Below are 27,551 nucleotides of genomic sequence, written 5' to 3' on the forward strand. Positions count from 1 at the left end.
TGCAATTAATTAAGCATAATATGCTATAACGGAATGACTAATGTGTCGCTTTTCATTTGTGGCGGTCATAATAGTACACATGACGTGACAGATATCATTGAACAATCAAACGAGTATGGGCCTAACTCGGGTACACATATCCAGTGAAAATTGATTGTTAATGTGTACAAAGAGGAGTTTTTCTTTTTTAAATTACACACACATATAATATAGTTATTATATAAGCCACGATATTTTAATAAAACAACCGAGTAGCATACTAGGTAATAATTGTTTTGAAATCGATACTGTTTAACAATAGAACAGACTGACTCTACTCGAGGCGTACTAACTCAAGTTTAAATCCGTTAAGATCTAGTTTCTATGATTGTAAAAACTGCTGATAAAAAGATACAATTCATATGTTTTGTATTTCGGCCGTTTTTATGTTGAATCTTTTGATTAAGCTGTGAAACATTGAAATTATAACAAAACGGTTTGGAGGAATAATTATAAAAGTATTCACACACTTACTTTGAAACGTTGTCCGACCTCTAGCGGTCACTGTACCGTACGACTGTTCAATACATTCCTTTCACCGATACAATCCATACGACTGTTGTGAATAATGTGTTGCATACACTAAACATGTCGGGGGCATAGGGTTTTGTCGGATGTAAAAATAATATTATTAATAATAATAATAGTAACAACATCAGAATGCGTAGAGTTATGTTCACAACGTTTCGTTGTATTTATCGTTATTACATTACAAAATAAAAATAAAAAGAAGCAAATAACACATCGAGAACAAAAAAGAATAAGAAATAAAGGTAACAAAAACTATGTACAATAATATTGCTGGTATGAAAAAAAAAAATTGACTCGGGAGGTAACTCTTGATGGACTTATAAATATAATAATTGTTTGGTTGGAAAATATGATTATTTCTTATGATAACCATAGCTTTCGCCAAGTCCGTAACCATCACTCTGGTGTTGGTCGTGGTGGTCTTCGTACACGTGGTGGTCGTGGTGTTCCTCCTGTACCCAAACCTTTTCCCACACCGGCTTGTACACCTTCTTCCAGGACGGCACCTGGATCTCTTTCCAAGCGGGCACTTTAGTTTCTTTCCATTCAGTCTTGTACTCGAGCTTCTTCTCGGCGATCCACTCCTGTTTCTTTTCCGTCCTCCAGATCTGCACCTTCTCCTCCTTCCAGTCCTGTTTCTTCTCGGTGATCCACTCTTGCTTCTTCTCCGTCCGCCATATCTGCACCTTCTCTTCTTTCCACACCTGTTTCTTCTCGGTCACCCACTCTTGCTTCTTCTCGGTCTTCCACACCTTGTTCCACACCGGTTTCCAGATCAACATTTTCTTCCACAAGTCGTGCGCCACGTACTCCCACCCGTGGTTGTCCTTGCCCAGCTGCTTGGACCCGGGCACGTACTCCTTGACCCATTCCGGCACGTAGGTTTTCTTCCAGTCCGGCACCTGCACTTCCTTCCACACGGGCACCTGCACTTCCTTCCACGCCGGCACCTGCACCGTCTTCCAGTCGGGCACCTTGACTTCCTTCCACACGGGCACTTTGATTTCTTTCCAGACCGGCGTCTGCACCACCTTCCAGTCGGGCACCTTCACCTCCTTCCAGACGGGCACTTGGACCTCTTTCCACACCGGCACCTTGGTCTGCTCGTACGACGACTTCCACACTTCTTGTTTGACGGTTTTCCATTCTTGTTTCCATTCCTCTTTCCACGCCAGCTTCTTTTTCCAGTAGCCGTGCGGCTCCTCGTGGTGGTGATGATGATGCGGCGGCTCCTCGTAGCCGACTACATCCGAACCGTAACCTCCATCGGCGCTGAAAACAAAAGGTTTATTAGCTCGTTTGGTAGCCGGTAGTACAAAAAAAAAAAAGGTGGCGGGCACAAGGAGGACGTGAAAAATGTGATAAATTGTGGAAGGAGCGTCAGGAGTTTTGTGTGATTGGAACTGAACAGAGAACGAGTGTAGCGGCTGAGACGGGAGTGCTAAGGCGGATGATCGGGGTGACTAGGGAGGATAGAATGGCAAAACACAATGAGAAGTCTGGGTCAAGACGGTTCGGTCACGTGTGGCAGAGGGCAGTAATGAAAGGCAAGAATGAAGAAGAACAGGAAGACACTAGCTCGTTTGGTAGCTCAAGTAACGGTATTCACATTGGACGGACGGATTAACTCATTGGCAAACGGATTTCAACACTCAATAGTGATACAACATGTAAAACCGCTCTTATTCAATGTATTCCCGTTTGCTACGTTCTATTAAACGGCCAATTTATTAAATGTTTCCGAATAAGTCATTTAAATAGACCAATATTATGGATTTACAACGTAATAATAATAATAATAAAAATCTATTGCAAGTATTAAAGGTAATACGAGATCGTTGAAACGATAATGTATACTAAAGCGCTTCTAATCTAAATATATATATTTATATATAAATTACCCTTTATTTATTATACTACAAACGTGAAATGGCAAAATTAAATTTCCGAAATTTCAATAAAAATGTAGGTCGCCCGTTAGTATTACGGTAATTTAATTTCATAGACAAATTATAATATATTTATATATAAAATATTAAAAAAAACTTTATCGTTGACCGCTGCGCATAAAATTGTAATAATAATAATAGTAATATTAGTAATAAAAATAGTGATATTTTTAATAAATGTTACTACCATTTATAGTAATAAAAATATTAATATTATGTCTAATCAAAAACTAGGACAAGTCCGATTTTATGGAACAATTTGAGAAAAAATATATATATATATACTGGTATTTGACAGAATGACGTGTTAATATATCATGTATTTTTAATTAAATCAGATTGAAAGTGAACATTTCTTTAGATAAAAAAGAAATTTATGAAATATCTCAGCCAATGTTTCGCCAAAGATTTTTAAAAAAAAAAACAATAAAAATACTTTAATAAAACAATTTACATTTTTCATCTGACATAGCTTAAACATTCAACTGTTCAATAAAAACGTATGTGTGGGTGTATTTTTTTATAGTAAAATTTATACTTACTGTTTTTTTTGACGCTGAACGGGTACTAGTGATTTTTCTGGCGCTGGGGTGGGTAAACCAGCTACAAGCGATGCTGTTACAATCGCAATTAACAGTGATTTCAATAGCAACTAGAAGAAAAAAAAATCGTAATTAATACACTCTCTAATGTATATTATTATTTGAAGAAAATAATAATAAAAAAAAATAGTGTATTTTTTAATTAGCGTCGTTTATAATTACGCGATAAAAATAATATATCAAACTTGTTACAAACAAAAATTGGGTATAAAAGTCGTTAATGGGAATTTTAAATTAAAATTTAAAAAAAAAAATGCCTTAATTAAGCGGATGACGTGTACGGCTGTAAATAAAGACATTTCTCACGGTGTTAATATTCGGATGTGAATTGACTGAGTTAAAATGTTTTCTGAACGTTTTATGCTTAGAATAATATTTTTGAGCAAGATTATGATCAACAACATTTATGATCTATTGCTTAGACTCGGTTGCGTTAAGGTCATAGAATTCCGGAACGTTTAAATAAAATGCTAATCCGACTGGTGTGGAATTTATGTTAAAACGGATTTTGACTCGAGGAATTTACTAAAAACTAAGCAAATCGACGTTCGACTTAAAAAGTAATATATTTACCCATATTCTAGCAAAGAGAAATTTAAGTTGTCACCGCGACAGATGTAAGTACTCGTGGAATGCTAGATATTCCACAAACAGCCGAGCCACTCATTTGTGTAGTCAGGAAATACCGAATTCTCTATTTAAACCTCCTAAATATAATAATATGTAAAACAAGTAAGATAGCTTAGTGGTCGTGGCAAACCGTGAAGATTGGAGTGAATAATAGGATTTCGCCAGCCGGTTGTGATTATTTACATAGTTTGTTGAGCTTTTGTACTTGAAATTGTCCTCAAATTGTGTGTACTTGGAGCATTATTAGACGGCTGTTTAGGACCATCGTTGCCTGCTACTCCAAGAAAAAGGTGTCTGTTGACAGTTTCACCCGTCTGCCTACTCGGGATAAGTGCTAATGTAACCCCCGACCTAATTGACTGTATACTATTTTATTTCTCAAAATAGATTTTAATATCTCCCGAAGTCTGCACAAGATTCCCGTGTATAATTATAAATGTAAATATATGTTTGATGTCCTTATTGGCATGACCAATTATTTATTCGGTAGGCCGTAGGTGTTTTGTAATCGGTCATAATTAACACTGAATTATAAACTCAAAATAAAAGGCTTAATCACGGTTGTATCAATGTGTGATGTACACCCCGCAAGGCGTGTGACGTGGCCAACCTTTAATGCCATTGGATTTCGGCAATAGTTCAGTGCTACTATTAAGTAATAAAACGGCTAACACGAGCAATTAGCCATTTATCCGTGTAGCGATCATTTATCATCCGGTAAGAGCAAAGAAAGTGCGGTACTTAAGTACACAAAGATTTATCGCCGCCAATCACTCCGGCGCAATTATAATTCAGCTTGCCCGTTACCATTAGGCTGTTGTCTTAATCAACTTAGCTAGAGATTTCTAGCAACTAGGTACTACATGTTTTACTTGTACGGCGGGGAAGATCATAATATTTAGAGGCACAAAAATGGTAAACGATAAATTATTTTTCAAGTTATAAAAAAGCGAAAAGAAAATGAATTATGATTTTAGAAAGAGAGAAAAAAATAGGTCACTATGGTAGATTTCTTTAACGGAATGAAAAAGCGATAAACGTTTTAATAAAATAAAAACTACCCGAAATATTTTTGTACTTAAACTTGACCGCTGACAGTTTGACACTTAGTGCGCGCCTATATATCATAACAAGTGACAAATTAACAGCAGCTATAATGTATAATATATTTTTTAGAAAAGTTCACATCTTATACATTTAGCACTAGTTTAATGATTGTTCTTGAGGGAAAAGTAGGCAAAAGAAAGTGCTGTAACAATAATTTGATTATTACAAACTAAACAAATTATACAACGGTACTACTACAACTCTGGGAATATTATGCTTTATTATTGTTGTATATGTTATATAACCGATATTATATTATATTAGTAGATTGTTCCATTGCAATAGCTATAGTCCTCGGTGGGCGATCACAGATTGAATTTCAAATGCTAACCACAAGCAAAGCAAAGGTCAAATGCATTTGAAACGTTCGGGTTCAAAAGAGCCGAAAAGTCACGTCTATGCGTGTATTGTGTGTTTTGAGTATAATTAGAGTATTGAAATAATTATAAACGGGTCGATTGAAACTGCGATTTAAATACTTAAACCTAACCTATGATAATGAAATATACATATATAATTAGTAAGTGGAAGCTGTCTACAGCGTCCAACTCGATCAATCATTATTTGATGTAGAAAAATAAAAACCAAACAAATGTTACAAGGAAGGACTTTCTTCGCTTGTAAAACAACGAAAACGGTGTTGCTTTTTTTTAACGAGGCCGATTTGGCGGAAGAGATTTGCGGATTTCTACGTGTCCGGTCAGCTGTTGTTATGCGTATACTTATGTATAGGAAATAATTACTATAACTAAGGGCGGTAGAACAAAAAAAAAAAAATAAATAACCCTTCAAACGCTTTCACCGTCGCCAGCCTTAACGATAACGGATTAATATTTTATTATTATATATATTGTGTTATAACTTTGCATTCATCGTGGCACATTGTTGTTCATAACCGCACACTTTTGTATTGTCCCGGGTTATGCCGTTTGATTTTTTTTTTTTGAAAACGTTTTTTATTATTATTATAAATCTCTTTCCTCCATCGGAACACACGAATAAAAGCTTAATGGCGCTATCACGAGCAGCTGTGTGCACAGTTGACCGATCACGTAATGGGTTTTCGTACACAATACATCTGGCACCGTCGTGAAATACTTTAAATAATATAATACTAATAATATTTGTTATGTATTAACAATGTAATAGGATTTGGCCGTCCGTGTAACGTAACGGTCAGGTTGCATTGGACTGCTGTAATAATAATAGCGATAATATCGAGAGTATTAATTAAACCGTACATTGTGGTGTGGACGTTCAATCGACAGAATAATAATATGTAACACCCCCATACAACAGTGTTGGAAAACTATAAAGTTTTCAGATGATTTGAAAAAATATACCTAGGTACTCGAGCCGGGAAAAATTAAAATTAAACAGTGACATTCCTGAGCATATCAGGTGTACAAGATGTAAGATTGCAACTGCACGGATAACAGGCTTGCAGACATTTGAAAAAAAATAAAAATAAACCATTATGGCAACTATTTTTTATTAATATTTGTAACGCGGTTTCGGAGACGGTGTCGGTGTCGTTTGACACAATACAAGATGTGTGTTTGAAATAAATTAAGCCAAACGTTAATTTTTTTAGGGTAAATATTTATAAACAGCTGCACGTGGGGGCATGATATTATTATATGTTATTATGTGACGGAATTCAAGGCGCTATCCGAAGTGGATTGCTGCCAAAGATAGGACGTGTGTGTGTGTAGTAGGTACATTCGGATTGCCCAATAAGATATTATGTGCCGTTTGTATTTTAAAGAGCACAACTGGAACACGTTGTACATGCGGCTCTAACTCGAAAGAGATGAGTATTACGTAAAAAAAATAACGCGACAAATATGGACGCGATAAATAAAATATAGAACATTTCGGTGTAACACAAACACATACTAATAGATAGTGTGCCAATTGCGGCAGACGGCAGAAAGAGTACTATGGCTGTAGAAAGTTTTCCATTTTATACCTATCTGCACAATACAAAATAATCCACCCGCCCTGCCAATGTACATTTGACGACGTTTCGGGTGGTCTTTTAACCGAAAACCTATTAAATTACAATATTGCAAACATAATAGACAGCTATGTTGGACGATTTAAGATAACAACTGTTTTTAGTATGTATGCAAGTATTTTAACTGGTCATACAATTTGTTATACATTGAATTGCATTTATTATTATTATCATAAACACTGTTATTTTTTAAAGGTACATTTTTTTTTAAACAAAAACTTTATTATTTCGCCTAATTTATTACCATTTAACGGGTATGATTTAATTTATAAGAAATATTAATTTTTAATTTTAATTTAGCCTAAGGAATATTTTAAAAGTAGTAAAATTGGGTCATTGTTCCGATCAAAACTGTTAAAATTGAAAGTTTATATTTATTTAATAAAACAAAAAAAAACACTTGTTCTGTGTAGGAAATTTAACATTATTGTTCAATATCATGCACAATATTATATTAGCACGCTTAGAAAAACAATACTAAAAGTGTCATTTATAGAAAACAATATTGTCTTTGAAAATATTACAACACTTGCAACAAGTAGTTTTCATAATATTTTACTTCGCAAGACGTTTTTAATCACAGTTGTAAACTTTGGTTTATAAAATAACATTTATTAAGCCCATTTTTTCTAGTAAAATAAAATAAATGTAAATATAAAGACATTTTTATAAAAAAAACTAAGGATTTTGCAAAAAAAATCCGAATCGGGTCTTTGTCCTAATAAGTGTCACAATTGTTGTTTAAGTTAAACTTAATAAACCTTGTAGAGATGTTACCGACTATAAGAGAGTAAAATAGGGGGGGGGGTCTAAGTTCTGAAATCAACACCGAGAGGGCTAAGTCCCCCCAAGTTCAACGAGTTACGCCTATGCAAAATACCATATTATAGATTGTGTAGGTATGTAAAACGTTGTATATATTATGCATTATAATGACGTGGTATTGGAACACGTTATGGTCAATGTTGAAAACCCGTAATGCATAATACTACAATAATATAAGCTATTTGATCGTGACCTTATATACATTATAATATATACACACATTAAATATTCGAACTCGTTATAGCGTTGCTATAAGAGAAAAAAAAACAAGTAGGTAGTGAGGCCCAGAAATAAGTGTCCCAAGGATTTTTTTTCTTCGAATGAGTTCCTCGCCCTGAAATCGGTTTTGAAGAACTGTGATTATTGTTTTTTTTTATTTGGCCATAATTTTCTTAAACAGGTACTACTTATCGCACTACTATGATTGGTTTTTATTTTTGAACACCGAGTGAAAGCCGACTTAACGGCTGCGGGGCGAAAAATGTACAATGATTTTCATAGAAATTTTAAATAAAACCCTATTGCCAATTATTATTTGCTATATTGAACGTTTACGTTGAATTACCCATTCGAGCAGTAATGTTGTTTATAATATAATATTATATTTAATGTCTATTCTTCTACTCTTGGAATCTGTCTATGGACGGGACGGTTGTAATTGAATTCAACAGAGCCGTTTTGACTTTGGTACAAATTGAATTCGGCGGTTCAATTAGTATTTATGTGTAATGAAATTACATTATTATCATTATGTTATACATTATAAACGACGTGCCGTACACTATTGTGTGTTTCAATCGATTCGTTTTTGTACATAGTTCCCAAAGGCGAATTCCACTTGGTCGAGATTAGGTTTTTGATTGTTTTGTTTGAACTAGGTTTCCACTTATGGCCAAGCACATATCGTTTGTTGGCAATACATTATATTAATGTTGCATAACGGTTCGCACGGTCGATACCGACAAACGGTTTCGAAACAAGATGAACAGAGCTTGCGGCCAAATAATTATTACATCTGTCAAATGTATGGAAGGTATTAAAAATAAAAAAATTAAAAAAATGAATATGTTAATTGTCAATTTAGAAATCAATAACCAATCCTAATGGTTATTCCATTATAATAACAATAGTATAAATCACTATCTAACGTTGTTGCGGTTTCAACCTCGATGCCGGTCATCGGTGAAGACTATACTTGTTGTTGAAAAAAAAAAACACACACACACATAACTTTATATAACACCACAATAGAGTTTGTCATTGAAAGCGGCCAATATTAAACGATTTTACGGTTGTTATATTATTATCAAAACCGTCCATGGACGGCGCCAACGCGTTATCCAATAGGTGTACTAGTGCGTTAACGCGGTTGAATTGGATAGGAAGATGAAACAATTTACTATTTTTTTTTACCATTGTTCAAACGAAATTTAATATTTTGTTTTGTAAAATTGATTGCAAATGTTTCAATAGAGTCGTTTTAAAATTAAAAGTAAAAAATAATTAGAAATGCCGTAAGAGATTATTGAAATAAAATCGTTACACGGTGCAATTTGCACTACCACTGTGACTGGACTTTTTCTTAGACATTACTTTTTTTATTTAATTAATAATACGTTGGTATTAAATATTATATTAATTCAAGCGCAAGTTTTTCAAAAAAAATACTAAAATAACAATAATTGTATTAATTTACATGTACATCATACTTCTGGGTTTGAAGACAAGTTAAGAAACCCAAGTAGAAAAATATTTCTAGATTTATTTTTTAATTACCATAAAGTTCTTTTTTTTTTATTACTAACTGATTCGTATGAAAAAGCCTAATTCGTAAAAAAAAAAAAAGAGATATTATTTGTCGATGGAAGGATGTAGATCTGTTTTCAATAAGTTTCTGTGGTTATAGTAGCTCTGTTTTTGACATAAGATAAATTTCATAAGAAAAGACGGGAGAAAAATTTAGAAGTCTAAATATTTCTATATTTCTTATAATATATGACGGTAGGTATACCTATTTTGATTTCAAAGTCTGTCTGGAAAAATTATTGATTATTAAATAACTAAAATTTTACTAGGTTGAATAATATTGAAGTGACGAGAATCAAAAATATAGAGCAAAGATAAAAATTATACTTCCAATGTGGTCATACGGTTGATGTTCATAAGAATTAGAAAAGGCATCATTTACAAATATTGTATAAATATATAAATTGGTTTTGGAAAAAAAAAGATGTTCAGTTGTGCCCTTTATTGGTTGTCATCACTTCGATACCAAAATGAACGCTACAGTTGCAAGTTGAAAATGTATTATTAACAGCGTTACAATTTACAGTGTTACAAAGGCCATTTAAAAAGTTAGGTTCGTTAAAATAAAAAATTGTAATTTAAATCGTATATACTATATAGTTAAGCTTTATATAGATAAAATTACATTTAAACAAATAGTCTGCCAGTGAACGCTTAATGCAATAATAATATATCACAAGCGACGCCAAAGTAAAAAACTTGTAACCACGATAAGTACAATATGGGCTCAACATGGTCTTCCGATAGGTATTTTGGCTTGGAAATTTTCGGTTTTTGTGCCGTTTTGGAAATAATACACGTGCACGTGAAATAAATCTCTATGTGAATATGTACCTATATTATTGTAAAATATAATATTCCGAGGTGTCACCCACCGGGTGGCTTCCTCGCGTGCTAATTATTCAAGCTATGTACATATCCTTGTCAAAAAAAAAAAAAAAAACACTATTGTAAAATAAATATTGTACAGATTGTTTTGATAATATAGGGGGAAAAAAATATATACATATAATATTGCAATAGCGTACTAACCGTCATGTTTGCTAGTAGCGACTCCGATCGAAGACACGCGGTTTATGCGGTAAACTCAAGCACCGGAACACAACAAGCGCCGACAAAAACGAAAAAAAAAACACCAGAAAATATATGTTTTTAGTTTTCCAAAAAGACGAGATGTACCGGCCGGGGGCACTGTATGGACGAGCACACACACACACACACACACAGACAGATAGACAGACAGCAGCCCTGTAACGCACTGTATCGCGTCGGTGGCAAGTGTTTGGTTTTTATACCGACCGGGTTAGCTGTTTGAATGCACGTCCGTTCCAGTGGGGACCTCGGCAACACCAACACTCCAAGACTCGAATCTAGATGTTCTTCTCACCGGCGAAAGGTCCACGGCTGTCAGGTGTGGTGTACACGCGACGTTGCTGCGGCCAATGCCACGAGGAGTCCGAGCCCAACGGCAGCAATAATAATTATTATTACTCGCAAACGCCGGTTTCCCTGTTACCCGCCGACCGCCTAATGTTTTCCAGTTTCCCTCACGGAATCACCACGCTCGTGGGCCTCGTGGATAAGCACGGAACGCGTGTCGTTCGTTGTAAAAGTCAATTGTCTGCTTGTGATTGAATTTAGTATGGTAATTGAGATGAACGAAAATTTGATCCGTCATTTGTCTTGCAATTAATATAAGATAATATACAGGTGGATCGGATGTCATACCAACGCGGTATTGGATTTGAAAACAAGTCTGCGTTACATCTTAGAAAACGCTTAATTTTCAATTTACGGTTAAGAGATAGAAAGTCGATTCTGTAAGCTCGTCAGAATGAACTTGTCAAGAAGATATAGAACTAAAACAATAATTGTCAATTTTAGCTAAATGTTTCTCCAGTAACCGAAGAACGAATTTGTTATTTAAGGTCTTATTATAGAATCTCCTTAGCGTGTTCAGTGAAGACTTTAAGAACTCAATTTCATATAGTTCAATCACAACAGAGCTTTAAAGTTGTACTTCATAATTACATATTCACCCTCACTAAACTCTTATGCTTTCTGAGGTAATTGCTTGATAATAACATTTTTTTTTTATATAATTCTCCAAAAATTATAAATCAAGTAATCTACATGCCGGACTCAACTTGGCGAATGTTTTGAGATTGGAAATCAAACTTCGGCATGTACTTTTAATATGTTTTAGCCTATAAACTACTCGTTTTATTACCAACATATGTCAATTATTCCTCGATTTTTAAGCTTTATTATTTTTTTTTATATTACATCTATAAAATGGCGAGAACAAAAAAAAGGGTATGAGTAACTTTTACAACATCTTACAGTACCTAGAGCAGAATGAGAATTATTATATTTTCAATGTATTCTCATTGGTGATGTTCATTAGTTTTCTTCTGCGTTTCTTTGGGAAATCAGAACACAAACACAGTTGATGATCTCATTTTACAAGTATTGCAAGTTCAAAATCTTGTTTTACACTTTGGTTCTTATAGCTTCAAATAATATATTTAAAAAAAAAAACCTATAATTTTTTATACATTGCTTTATACAAATATTCGAATGATTTCTAACTCTGATTTGGGTGCGCATATCGCCCGTTGCTATTCGGGTCACTTTTTTTTAAAAAGTATTTTGATAAATAAGAGTGTTCATTAAATTTAAATATTGTACAGTCTTCGAGTAAAATTATTCAAATAGTATTAAATTATTCAGATACTCAATTAAATATCATTGAAATAATATGCGTTAATTGAATTTGCCATTTTATATAAATAAACTTAATTATTTTTACACTTAACTTGCATAAGTAAACAATCAGTTGCATACAAGGTGATCAACTTATCGCGAACCTCTTAACAACTCACTGGGTTTAATAAGGAATTACATTTTTGCTTATAAATAGTGTGTTTATGCAATGGGATCTCAATTTTTCACCATTTTGTTTTTGTTTTTATTATCACCTCCCGACTTAGTTTTTTTTACATCAACTTTTGAAACTTAAATGGTAACGCATACATTTAAGTTGGTTGAGTTGGGGTAGTTGGGATCACATTGTATAAAAACATTATGAAAAAAAAAATCAAATATTAATTAAACCCAAGTGAGATATCGAGTGGTTCACGATGAGTTGATTATTCAGTATAAAAAAAAATCTGGTGAATTGGTGACATTCAAATGTTGACCCTTCTAAACATTAAGTTTTCTAATTTTACTTTTTTTTAATTTTATCGAATCAAATAATCACTTGAAACTTATCTAACCACTTCCGGCTTCATTAAGGAAAACAAAATTATGTAGGTTGAATGAAAATAAAAAATGTCAAATTAATGCGTTAAAAAAATCATTGTGTTAATAGGAAAAAGTTGTTTGTAGCCTAATTCCAAACCTAACCGGATTAATGTTTATTCAGATTTTTCGTCTGACTATATAAAAAGGCGTTTTTTTCCAGTTCAATCCCAATGTTTTTATGTTATGACTAAATAAAATGTAAAAATACTCTATTCCACAAAATGACACACTTTTTTTGCTGAAATTGATTTAGGGTTTTCATGCGACATCTCTATTCAAATACCTAATCATTTATAATATATATTTTTAAGAATTGAAAACAGTATAAAGCAGAAACCTTAGAAATTTGATAAAAGTTGTAAAATTTGGCCTTTATTCTAATCCAAACTTTAAAAATTGAAAGTATATATTTATTTGATAAAACAAAAAAACACTTGTTCTGTGTATGAAATATACACAATTCTATTCAATAGCATATTAACATACTTAGAAAAAAAATTAAAAGTGTCATATACAGGGAAAAATATTAACTTTGAGAATATTACAACACTTGCAACAAGTAGTTGTCACAATATTTTACTTTGCAAGACTTTTTTAATCACAGTTGTAAACACAATTATGTTTTCTTATTACAGTACGTTCCGGTATGCATTATGCATACTGGGCCAATATTCAACCACAATATCAAATAAAAAAAAAAATGTATAAGATAAAATACATTTTGCAAGTAAAGCCCAATCAGGTCTACAAGTGTCTCAATTAGCAAATTTTTCTTTGGGATCACAAAATGAACATGCAAAATTGAACTCTCACACTAATATCAGCCATTACTATTTGTATGTATATATATATATATATATATATATATATATATATATGTATAACATCATGTCATTATGGCATCACGTCCCGTTCGTGTGCAGGTCTTATGCAGCAGGTACACATAATCGAGTACGTTGTACCGGATTAGAGTTAATGCAATGATGTATAATGTACTTGTACTCTGATTGGCTCGCGATGATTATGTTTTTTGAGGAATTTTCTGGAATCGTTTAGTGCGTCAAAGTTCAATTACATTACAAACTTAGCCAATAGTAATAATTATACTCGGGTCGCATCGCATTCGGTCATAACAGTTGCACAACCGCGTTTATTTTCAGCATATAATAGTATATATATATGATATTACTGAGACGTCGACACATGCGATTTAATAATTTAAAAAAAAACAGAAGTACATTATAAAATACACATTCGACGTTCGTTAACAAGCAGACGTCATAATCGTGTACATATTACATTGTATGTCATTACAGATCATTAATGGTGATCAATTTATCGTGGATCACTCGGTATGATAATATGCAATTTCCATTATTGGTGCTGTGAGCCGTTGTTACGCATTTGGTTAGTATCTCATCGGGTTGAATTAGTAAGTGATTTTTGTTTTTAATTAGTGTGATCTAAATTGTTCACAAATTCGTATGTCCATTAATCGCCGTATTACCGTGATGGGTAGTCACGTCTTAGGGTCGATAACGCAACGTTATAACCGTTTCTTGTGATTATAATGCATAACAATAATATACTTGATGGTCGCATCGAAACTGATGGTTTTTGTGTGCATTTTTTTTTTGTGCACCCAACCACACGGATTGGCCTCGCCCGAGGAGATACCGCATTGACAAATCAGCAAAACACAGTTTGTAATTATACCGATTAAAAAAAAAATATATATATATATATTTTTTTTCTTCGAAGTTATGCGCTGTAAGTAACGTGTACCTAATTGTAGCCGCGGCCTGTAAGTACCCACTGGCGTTGCAACCGTATACATACCAGTGTCTATATAGACTGAGCGAAGATGCGTTAACAAATTAATTATACACATACGAATATTGTGTGTGTAGTACCTCGCGTGGGGTTTTTTCTTATTAAATGAACGATCAAAGTGCGTGGAATAGGTGCGAACGGTACTCATCGTCGCTAAAATAAATCCAATAACCCGTTTAATCATATATATATATATATATATTATATAGCGCCGTATATGCTTATACTACTTGCTCGTCTTTGACGGATTACACAGCTTTGTGTGTGTGTGTGTGTTGTAAAAAACGAGCATTGGTTTCAATGGTACCGCGCTGTCGTTCTGGATACATATGACAGCAGAATATAGCCTAACACGACGGTGGTGTTATTGATTTTTAAATTGAATGGAACAACCGTGTCTTTCTTTACACGGTGGTCACGTACGTCTCCGTTCGTTCAAGTCTCCCGTCTCGGGTTTCGAACCGTTAGGTATTTATATATATGGTATAGATATTGATTAAGATGTGGTTTTTTTGTAAGTATGTTCACAAAACTGTTGAACAATTTTTTGAGTTTCCTCGTTTGGCTAATTACAGTAATATTTTCGCTCTTCTTGCGCGTCCCGCTTACAAACGTTTACCTTATTTTTATACTAAATAATTATGATTGTAACAAGCAAAACCTATCTTCACGACCCGTGATCGATCCTTATTGACCTTTGTGTGAACTCGGTACGCGGGCTTGCCACTTGCTATTGTGGCAACGTGCCACGGTATTTTTCTCTTGAATGTTTTCTTCTCTGATGAATATTGGCACTAGCATGCTATTCGTTCGGCTGCGAGACGGTGTCGTACACATAATAACGTCAAGCGCACAACATTTAATTGGAGAAAAATAAATACTACACCGCGATTTTGTGGAGTGTAATATTAACAATCCGTTATGTACTACGCCGTCTATTGTTAAAATGATCAACTTGATAAACCTATCGTATACAATATATGAGCAATGCAACTGCATTGAGCGGTTTCGTTGCATTCCAGTTTACGAGTGACTAATTGCCGTGTTTACGTCGCGACTGCATTATTCGGATGCAAGTAGTACCTATTTATAAACGTGTGCAATTAACCTATAAAATCTAACTAGATAGTATGTAGGTATTCCGTGCGAGAGAATCCTACAATTGGGCGTATTGAATTTTTATTTTGGCCAAAAGCGAAAGTCAGCACACGCCTCGTAACGTCATAATGTGTGACCGCCGGATTGCGGTTTGTTCGAGTTGTACAACCCGGTAAAATGCCTCTGGCCCTTTTCCGGATAACACACAATAGGACGAGATTGCCGTTTTGTTATTTTTACAAAGTAATTATATTTCTGCCGGTTTCGCGCATTGTGTCGAAACCGATAACGGCCAGATTTTTTTATTGCATATTGTATAAAAAAAAAAAATCCAGCACAGTAAGGTCGCCGGACAGGTCACATGGTTTTTTTTGTTTTTTTTAGGAATTTTTATAACTGAAAATTATAAAAATAAAAAAAACGTTCGAATAATAACGCTTCGACGCGATCCTATTACACAGTTAAGTTAGGTAAGATATATTATTGCAACAAGAACGTTACGCAGTTTTTGCAAATTCTTATTGTATAATTATTAGTGTTGGTGTGGATTCGATTAGGAATAGTCCTCGTTAATAGTTTATCGCCGTTGTTACCAATAGGCAATATCGCAAGTAAACAATAATAATAAAAAATATTTTTCAGACACCTGTTGCCTGTTAATGCAAACATCGTATCCTGGACAAAATTACAACTTGAGTGTTGTTTTTTTTTCATAGTAAAAAATATCCGACTACAGAATCCAATTTTCCTGACCCTCAGTCCTCCAAACCACACTCGAAAAGTGAAATAAATAAAACGTTTTCAGTTCTTTTAGGTTTAATGGGCTATGATAGTAATTTATTAATTGTTTGCATACATACAGTACAGTACAAAGCAGTTCTTGAAAATCATTTTTGGTGTACAGATCATAAATTTAGTTATTGTGAATTATATACATACTGATAAAAATGAACACATAATGCGATTTTTTTTTTTATTTGTAGTTTAGGAAGATTAACAGTGTGAGCCGCTATGTTCGAAATAATTAAAATTATGCTTTAATTCATATTTATTTAATAAATTGTGACATACTTGATGTTTTCTAAAAAATCCGACGATTGAATCTAGTTAAAATTTTTCTCTTTTTGCCGATATCAAAACATGTTTTCTATGACCATTTCACTTTTAACTACACTCTTTTCCATAAACACATTTTTACGATTATTTTCTAAGGGTATGACGTCCTCTTAAGCACAAAAAATAATTTATCTACTGTAATTAATAATTTTCATTTTGCAATATGGTTTGGTTAGAATATGTTAATTAAAAAAAAAAAAAAAATACTCATTCATCAAATACTTATTTATGGTTGAATGATTTATTAATTATTTGCATGGACACAGAAAGTTTTGAATTTTATTTTATTCCAATAAAAATGTACACATATTGTGTGAAGCGCTATTTTTAAAAGAATTAATAAGATTATACTTTATATAATTTTTATTTAACGAATAGTGACATTGTCTGAACTTTCGGCGATTGCACGGCTGGCGTGGCTAACGACCTTTTTTTTAAAAAAATCTGTAATATTTAAAAAAAAAAAATAATAAATATAAATATATTTAGGTTCCTTCTGTTTTACGTACATAAAAACAGTTTATACATAACATGTCTAATTAATACAGTGTAAATTTGTAGTTATGAACTACAATTTATAATCAGTAAAAATAACTTAAAATTGAATAGTGAACATAATTTGGTCAAAAGTATAATAACATATTCTCACCTTGTTGACAACCTACTTGTTTCGCCTTTGCTGTAATATTAAAAAAAAATATACATATACATAGGTTCCTTTTATTGTACGTACAAAATATAATACTATAGTGTACTGTGTACATTTGTAGGAAGTTATTAACTTTCGTTTTGTTGGTAAACTGAATATTTTGTAGTTTGTAAAAACAATTCAAAGTTAAGTAGTCAAGTCAATTTAGTCAAACGGTTGTAAACATTTGAAGGGCACAGGGGAAAAACGGTAGTTGTCACATTATGAAATTTTTTTTTTTCAAATAGTTTATTTCAATTTATGCCAATAGTTTTTTTTATTTATGTCAATAGATTGTTTAAATAATTACATTTATTGTTAGAGTAGCATTTTGTGATTTTTTTTGTTCTTATATAATATGTAACGAATTGATAATTCGTTCAAAAAAATAATAACTTACGCGTCGGTGGATCTTGTGGTGGATCTATTAGTTCATACAGAGCTGTAAAAAAAAGCTAGTGGTAAGTAATGAAATTATTATTTGTTATATTTTGGTGGTATGAAAAACTTCAAAAATGATTGTTATTTATATACGAGTGCTTTAACATTGCTACTAGCGCCAAAACAATGTACAAATAATGCATTTTGGTAAGTATTATTGTTGACGAATGGAAGAATCTAAAATAAAGGAGCCTTAACTTTTTAATACACTAAGCTGAGATTATGACTCTGATGCCGGGTTGCATGAAAACTTTATGCAAAATTTTCTATAGGTAAGATAATAATGGGTTCTGTATAATAGATATTGCGTTTCTTGATTTGCATGATTTATTTAGTAAAACAAAAAAAATAACTTACGTCTTGCATTTATCCAAGACGCAGCTCCCGCTGAAAAACAAAAGGAATTCGTTATACTTGGGTGGTTAATATTTATACAAAATTCCAGAAACGTACAAATTACACAATGTATGCTTTGGAATGATTTGTATGCTTATTTTTGGTGTTAAATAATAAAAAATAACTCACATGATTCCGTTATAGCCGCTGGAAAAAAAATGGATAATATTGAGTAATTAAATTATGCTTATATTAAATAATGCTTATATTTCGGTGGTTAATATTTATAAAAAATAATTGTTATTTAAACTCTAAAAATTTTTTATTTACTAGAATCTTATGAAACTCTAATAAATACCATGACATTGCTGTGTAATCCAGCATTAAAAAACCATGCTAATATACTTATACATAGGTTATTAAAATTGAGTATAATTTATAAAACATATTATGTACAAGCAGTATGAACAAAAAATTAACTTATTATTTTTATATCAAACTAATAAACTATATAATTATATCTTAACAAAAATATTGCTATGAAAAAACTATTTATCTATTGATTTTGTTCATCAGGCCATTGTATACTCAAGTATGAGGTATTCATTTTTTTATATTATAAATACTATAAATATTCATTTAAGTTCAAAAATGTGTGAAATTAATAATTTGAAGTGTATACTTTAGAATGATTTGTATGCTTTGTTTAGTTAAACTAAGAAAATAACTTACGATTAAATTCTCTTGAAGACTTATTTACCGCAACCCCTATAAATGTTTATATTTCAATGGTTAATATCTATACAAAATTCTAAAAATGATTGTTATTTAAACTCTCATAGTTTTATTTCTATCTAACAACTCAAAAATGGTTATCATTTCTGGACACACTGTACGCTAAAGAATGAGGTGTTATTAATTGTACATATTAGAAATACTATAAACAATTATATAAGTTAAAAAAATGTGTAATTGATAATTCGTTCAGAAACAATATTTATTCAAATGATTCAAGTGTATTCTTTGGAAAGATTTTTATGGTTTTTTTTTTTGTAAAACAATGAAAATAACTCACTCGGTGGTATGTCTCGTGGTGGATACCGAGCTGTAAAACAAAAGAGTTGATGAGTAATGAAATTATAAATTGCTATATTTTATAGGTTAATATTTATGAAAAATTTCAAAAAAAAATATTGTTATTTATATACACCCGAGTGCTTTAACATTGCTACTAGTGCCATATCAATGTACAAATAATGTATTTTGGTAAATATTATTATTGGCAAATGAAATAAACTAAAGTAAACACGCCTTAACTTTTAATAAATACTATAATGTTTACTTGATAATTCGTTCATTTTTAACTTTGAGAATTGTATAATTTACAAAATTAACTTTACTTTGTAACTCAACCGATCTACCATTAACAACTGTTATTTTTATTTTTTTATTTAAAAATTTGATATTAATCTATTACGGTTTATATTTAGAAGGTTAACTATAAGTATGTCCAACTACCAGCAAATTATGAAGAGGACTGCTATATATTGGATCCAGATTAAGTGTTAGTTTTTTATACAGTATATTGTCCCAAAATTCATATCATATATCACTATTTTTTTATAATAACATTATTGTTTTGCATATGATTATACTGTTATTTATTTAAAGAGATTCACACTTGATTGTTCACTTGTTTACCGCAATATTTATGAATGTTTATATTTTGGTGATTGATATTTAACCAAAATTCCATAAATTATTGCTATTTAAACTATTATAGTTTTATTAGTAACTAACAACTCAAAACTGATTATCAAATTCTGGACACGTATTAGAAATATTATAAACATATATTTAAGTTTAAAAAATGTGTAATTGATAATTCGTTCAAAAATAATATACTTTCTTACTCAGTGTACGCATTGGAAAGATTTGTATTTTTTTTTTATAGTGTTCAACATGAAAATAACTCACTTGTTTTCCACCTAGACCCAGTTTCCACTGAAAAAAACACAAGTATATTTTTATATTAAGGTGATTATTATTTATACAAAATTATACTTAGTGTACGCTTTGGAAAAATTGGTATGTTTTTTTTAGTAAATAAAGAAAATAACTTACATCTTTTATCTACCCCAGACCCAGATCCAGACTTAGACCCAGATCCCGCTGAAAAACAAAAGGATGTTGTTAGATTTATACGAAATTCCAAAAATTAGATTATTTAAGTACCTGAGAACTTTGTTAGAATTGCTACGAGCAACAATACAACGTACAAAAAACGCATTTTCACAATATATGAAAAATGACTAACGTTTGCCTTTGGAAGTAACTGGAATACAATTATGTACCTACTATTTTTTTCTTCTTATATTAGCTGTGTAGTGTTTTGCAAATACTTAAAACTACACATGTTTTGTAAGTTGTTTTTTGTTTGTACAAATTGCTCAGAAAATATTCATCAACATTTGAATACATAATCGAACTAGTTGTGGGTCATTCGAAACACGGATTTACAAAAACATATAGTTGGAGTTTTGAAAAAATAACATACTAAGAAACAGGTGTCGAAATAGAATCAGGATACAAAAACAATACTGAAAAATAAAGAACTATATTGTTCAATTATTTTTTGAATAATTCTTAGTAAGCTGTAAAATTTTAGTTGAAAAATATTTTAACCGTTCTTTTTCAATTTTTATACGCAGTAAAGGTTTAGCTTCAATTGAGAATTTTAAACGACAAACCACATAAGTTTATTATATTATACGAGATGACCTAAATATTGATTTAAAAAACATGATTTTACTCATATGCACAACAGTTGGACGATAATGTTTACAGATCGAACCATGTTTTTATAATAGGGTCACAGCAGGTGTTCTTTTAATATTTATTTTCAGACTTTAGTGCTTTACCACACTTTTAATGAATCGTTTTTATGATTTTTATTTAAAAAAAAGTCTGTACACCTGTGACCTCTCCATCTCTTCTATGCTTGGATACCATTATGCCCCCACCCTACTGTACTATTCCTTTGGATGAAATCCCTTTAACTTTAGGACGAAAATATTAACTATTGATTCGTATCGAAAGTGATTTTATCACTTTCAAATGTAATAATTCTTTTAAATCTGTGACCTCCCTGTCACTACCCTGCCCCGATCTCATTGTACTGTATTTTTTTGATTTTTTATTTCAAAAATTATCTTGACTGGACACTATGTAAAATCAATTTATTCGTATTTAGAAGCTTATAATGCTAAATCAATGAAAATTGATTTTATAGAATGTTTGTTAAAAAAATTATCATTGTCTTAAAAAAGGAAAATATGTACTCTCTTTACATTTAACATAAAATAATATTTTCATTTAATTATTCTTAATTAAAAATATTTTTTCCGTATTATTTTTTTTTTCGTTTCTATTATAATCTTGATGGGAATTATTAAAACACATTTGGTTTTTTTTTCATATTAGATTAACTGAAAAATGTGTGCTGCAAATTTATAAAAGATAAAATCTATAATAGATTTTTTGGTATAAAACAATAATACCATATGTTTTAGAAATGCTATATGGAAAACATGATTTTACTCATTTACACAACAGTTGGTCGGTAATGTTTACAGGTCGAACCATAACATGTGGTTTTTAATATCGTACAATAGTTTTATATTCCATTAACCTTTGGAAAAATTGGTATGTTTTTTTTAGTAAATAAAGAAAATAACTTACATCTTTTATCTACCCCAGACCCAGATCCAGACTTAGACCCAGATCCCGCTGAAAAACAAAAGGATGTTGTTAGATTTATACGAAATTCCAAAAATTAGATTATTTAAGTACCTGAGAACTTTGTTAGAATTGCTACGAGCAACAATACAACGTACAAAAAACGCATTTTCACAATATATGAAAAATGACTAACGTTTGCCTTTGGAAGTAACTGGAATACAATTATGTACCTACTATTTTTTTCTTCTTATATTAGCTGTGTAGTGTTTTGCAAATACTTAAAACTACACATGTTTTGTAAGTTGTTTTTTGTTTGTACAAATTGCTCAGAAAATATTCATCAACATTTGAATACATAATCGAACTAGTTGTGGGTCATTCGAAACACGGATTTACAAAAACATATAGTTGGAGTTTTGAAAAAATAACATACTAAGAAACAGGTGTCGAAATAGAATCAGGATACAAAAACAATACTGAAAAATAAAGAACTATATTGTTCAATTATTTTTTGAATAATTCTTAGTAAGCTGTAAAATTTTAGTTGAAAAATATTTTAACCGTTCTTTTTCAATTTTTATACGCAGTAAAGGTTTAGCTTCAATTGAGAATTTTAAACGACAAACCACATAAGTTTATTATATTATACGAGATGACCTAAATATTGATTTAAAAAACATGATTTTACTCATATGCACAACAGTTGGACGATAATGTTTACAGATCGAACCATGTTTTTATAATAGGGTCACAGCAGGTGTTCTTTTAATATTTATTTTCAGACTTTAGTGCTTTACCACACTTTTAATGAATCGCTTTTTATGAGTTTTTGATTTAAAAAAAAGTCTGTACACCTGTGACCTCTCCATCTCTTCTATGCTTGGATACCATTATGCCCCCACCCTACTGTACTATGTCCCTCGCTTGGATGAAATCCCTTTAACTCTTAGGGACGAAAATATTAACTATTGATCGCTCGGCGTATCGAAAGTGATTTTATCACTTTCAAATGTAATAATTCTTTTAAATCTGTGACCTCCCTGTCACTACCCTGCCCCCGCATGCTCATCCCCTGTACTGTATTTTTTTGATTTTTTATTTCAAAAATTATCTTGACTGGACACTATGTAAAATCAATTTATTCGTATTTAGAAGCTGTATAATGCTAAATCAATGAAAATTGATTTTATAGAATGTTTGTTAAAAAAATTATCATTGTCTTAAAAAAGGAAAATATGTACTCTCTTTACATTTAACATAAAATAATATTTTCATTTAATTATTCTTAATTAAAAATATTTTTTCCGTATTATTTTTTTTTTCGTTTCTATTATAATCTTGATGGGAATTATTAAAACACATTTGGTTTTTTTTTCATATTAGATTAACTGAAAAATGTGTGCTGCAAATTTATAAAAGATAAAATCTATAATAGATTTTTTGGTATAAAACAATAATACCATATGTTTTAGAAATGCTATATGGAAAACATGATTTTACTCATTTACACAACAGTTGGTCGGTAATGTTTACAGGTCGAACCATAACATGTGGTTTTTAATATCGTACAATAGTTTTATATTCCATTAACTAAAAAATGTGTGCTACAAATTTATAAAAGATAAAATCTATTATAATGCATAAAATGTTAACGGAATCAAGATTTGATTAATCTCACATAATATAATACATTTTTTGTGGTTTCTCCTTTAATATTCTTAATTGAAAATCTATACTCTTACTCCGTTAAAAATTTGAATAAAAGGTTGAAATATTTTTCAACTAATATTTTACGGTTTACTGAGATTTATTAAAAAAATAATAGATTAATATAGTTCTTTATTTATCAGTATTGTTTATGTAGAATGTTTCTTTTTAGACATTTGTTTCTTAGTATGTTTTTTTTAAACTTAAACTAGTATCAAATATATTTATTTTTTAAATCCTAGTTTCGAAAGACCCGCCGGTTATGCATTTAAATTTTAAGCCCCAAACAAACAAAATTAGTTAAAGTTTTGAATGAAATGGGTGAAACAACAAAATGTTTTAATAAAAAAGGGCTTTTTTAGTGCACAACCGACAATAAATGATGATCATTTATGGAATTTTACCTAATAACCTTGATAAAACAAAATATATAATATTATGATAATAAGTTTTCAATATTTAATTTTTAATACTGAAAAAGAATAAAAATAAAATAATAGAAATTTAATCATAATATTTATAGGACAATGCGTCCCATGGCATTTTAATTAATTTTTAGAAATGTTTTTTCAGCAAAAAACAGGTCACACGTGTAAATTTTTAAGTATTATTTTTGTTTTTTTGTTACCTTTTGGTTCAGAGTGAATCAGGTTTAAAAATTTCAAAAATATTATTAATTTACAATAAAATAATTTTTTTACGACGGTTACTGTCAAAGTTCCATATGTTCCTTAGCGGTAATTTTTTCACAAATGTTCAGTATTTTTATAATATAATATATTATCAGTAACACTGGCGTATGTTAAACTAAGAAAATCTTCATTTTTCACATGCATGTTAAAAATGTAATCCAGATTATAAGTTTAGAGTATTTATTTTTCAGTAAAACTAATTAAATTTTAATTATTATATCTTACACAGTTATAGAATATAAATAAAGTACATTAAAATGTATGTAAATTACATTTTTAAATTTGGTAAAGTTCATAAAATATTATTTGTTTTGGTACCTTTAACTTATGACGATATTTTGATCGACAATTAATTAAGGTCATTAGTTACTTAACATTAAGTATTGAATTATAATGTAGCATTCGACGATTGTAATAAGATCGATATCAAAAATTTAGGTTTAACACTATTCGTTTAACATAATATTTCGATTTATGACAGATAAATTAGGCAAAAAAAAAAAACTGAGGGCACACTTTTATTGCATTAGTACCATTGCACGATTTTTCCAAATCTAATCGAATCATTCGTTTGTAAAATAATTCGTATGCGGAAAAGGTAGAGGAGGACAAATTATAATTTAGATAATTATCGATTCAAAGGTCGAGCTCAAAAACGTTACACGCTTTGACATTTTAAGCTGAAGAGGACGTTATTTGATATATAAGTGATTTAGATATAGGCGGTTTTTTGAAAAAATCTAAATTTAACGGTTAATCTGTGGTGTGTGTAATTATTATTTCAGTAATTAGGCCTTTTTTTTTTGATACTTGATTTATTTTTATGACCATCGCAGTACCCTTGACCGCGATTCAAAGAACAAATGTATATTATTCACTATATTGGCTAAATAATAATCGTGGACAATTTGTTTTACATAATAAATATAATGAGAGCTTAATCTAAGTTCTATCGTCGGCTTTTTTTTTATATTAGCAACACAATTGTCATAATTTATATTTTAACTAAGACTTTTTTTTACTTTTCTAAACGCTTGTAATTATAATAGAATTTATGTTTTCAAAAAAACCCGACGAATGAATCTAGTTAAAGGGTTTTTCTTTTTACCGATATCAAAAAATTTTGTCTATGATCATTTCACTTTGAACTACACTCTTTTCCATAAACACAACTTTACGATTATTTTCAAAGGGTATGACGTCCTCTTAAGCATCGAAAATGGTTTATTTACGGTAACTAATAATTTTCATTTTGCAATATGGTTTGGTTAGAATATGTTAATTAAAAAAAAAAAAAATACTCATTCATCAAATACTTATTCATGGTTGAATGATTTATTAATTATTTGCAAGGGCACAGAATGTTTTGAATTTAATTAATTACTATAATACTTTATATAATTTTTATTTAATAAATAGTGACATTGTCTGAACTTTCGGCGATTGCACGGCTGGTGTTGCTAACGCCCTTTTTTTCTTAAAAATCTGTAATATTTAAATTTTTTTTATATAAATATATATATATTTAGGTTCCTTCTGTTTTACTTACATAAAAACAGTTTATACATAACATTCTAAAGTACAGTGTAAATTTGTAGTTATGAACTATAATTAATAATCATTAAAAGTAACTTAAAATTAAATAGTAAACAACGTCAAAAGTATAATTTAACTCTAAGTCTAAAAACATATTCTCACCTTGCAGAGAATCTACTTGTTTTGCCTGTTCGGATATTTCTTTAACGCAACCCCTATAAAATGTTTATATTTCAATGGTTAATATCTATACAAAATTCCAAAAATTATTGTTTGTTAAAATCTCATCGTTTTATTACTATCTAACAACTCAAAACTGGTAATCATTTCTCGACACACTGTATACTGAAGAATTATGCATTAATTGTACATATTAGAAATACTGTAAACATTCATTTTATAAGACAACAATTAAAGGACAATGCAATTAAAATTGCTGATTTCTGGGAGAAGAAGGGAATTAAAAACTCTACCACTGACCGACACGAGAAGAAGAAGAAGCTGTAAACATATTTTTGGGGTTTTATAAAGGAGTATCTTATCAACAGTTTGTTCAAAAATAATGTACTTTCAAATTACTTAGTGTACGCTTTAGAAAGACTATTATGCTTTTTTTAAACAAAGAAAACAACTTACGACTTTTATCTTTCCCAGACCCAGACCCAGATCCCGCTGAAAATAAATACAATAGAAATATTATAAACATAACAGGTTTAAAAAATGTGTAATTGATAATTCATTCAAAATAATATTCTTTAAAAAAAATATGAAGAGGACTGTTATATATTGGATCCAAATTCAAAGTTAGTTTTTTATGATTTGTTTTTTTGGTAATACAATGGAAATACTCACGTAACTCACGTGCTGGTGGTGGATCTTGTAGTTGAGACAAAGCTGTAAAAAAAGGGTAGTGGTGAGTATTGAAATTAAATTTTGCTGGTTAATATTTATGAAAAACTTAAAAAAAATATTGTTATTTATATCTACCCGAGTGCTTCAACATTGCTACAAGCACCATAACAATTTACAAAAAATTCATTTTGGTATATATTATTGTTTCCGAATGGAAGAAACTAAGAGAAATACTAATTACAAAGTCAGGAATTTGACTCCAACAATTATATATTTGCTGTTGTTTTGAATATCTTTTATACTATAATCGGATATTTTTGGTTAAAATATATGTAATTGATAATTCGTTCAAAAAAAGCATACTATAAAATTATTCAAGTGTATATTTTAAAAAGATTTGTATGCTTTTTTTAGTAAACAAAGAAAATAACTTACGTCTTGAATTTGTCCAAGACTCAGCTCCCGCTGAAAAACGAAATGATTTGGTCATACTTAATTTGTTCATATTTATACAAAATACCAGAAATGTACAAATTACTCGGTGTAAGCTTTGGAAAGATTTGTTTGCATACTTTTGGTGTTAAACAACGAAAATAACTCACATGATTCCGTTTTAGCCGCTGGAAAAAATATGGGTAGTATTGAGTAATAAAATTATAAACCCTCACCCCTATATCTTACCCCCTATCTCCT

General features: G+C 30.7%; 1 protein-coding gene across 1 annotated transcript; it reads right to left on the minus strand.

Annotated features, from left to right (window-relative positions):
• Positions 1–709: 709 nt before the first annotated feature.
• On the minus strand, positions 710–10,810 carry LOC126835005 (uncharacterized). Its single transcript, XM_050567270.1, has 3 exons — positions 10,542–10,810; positions 3,062–3,171; positions 710–1,842 (listed from the first exon to the last, which is right to left on the minus strand). Exons 1-3 carry the CDS (start codon positions 10,545–10,547, stop codon positions 924–926), a joined length of 1,035 nt encoding a protein of 344 aa, XP_050423227.1. The 5' UTR covers positions 10,548–10,810; the 3' UTR covers positions 710–923.
• Between the last annotated feature and the right edge of the window lie 16,741 nt (positions 10,811–27,551).

The sequence above is a fragment of the Adelges cooleyi genome, unplaced genomic scaffold, assembly GCF_023614345.1.
Source record: "Adelges cooleyi isolate 19-005CV unplaced genomic scaffold, UGA_ACOO_1.1 ACOO_flye_CR_arks_rails_tigmint_CR_PRNA_21, whole genome shotgun sequence".
NCBI lineage: Eukaryota > Metazoa > Arthropoda > Insecta > Hemiptera > Adelgidae > Adelges > Adelges cooleyi.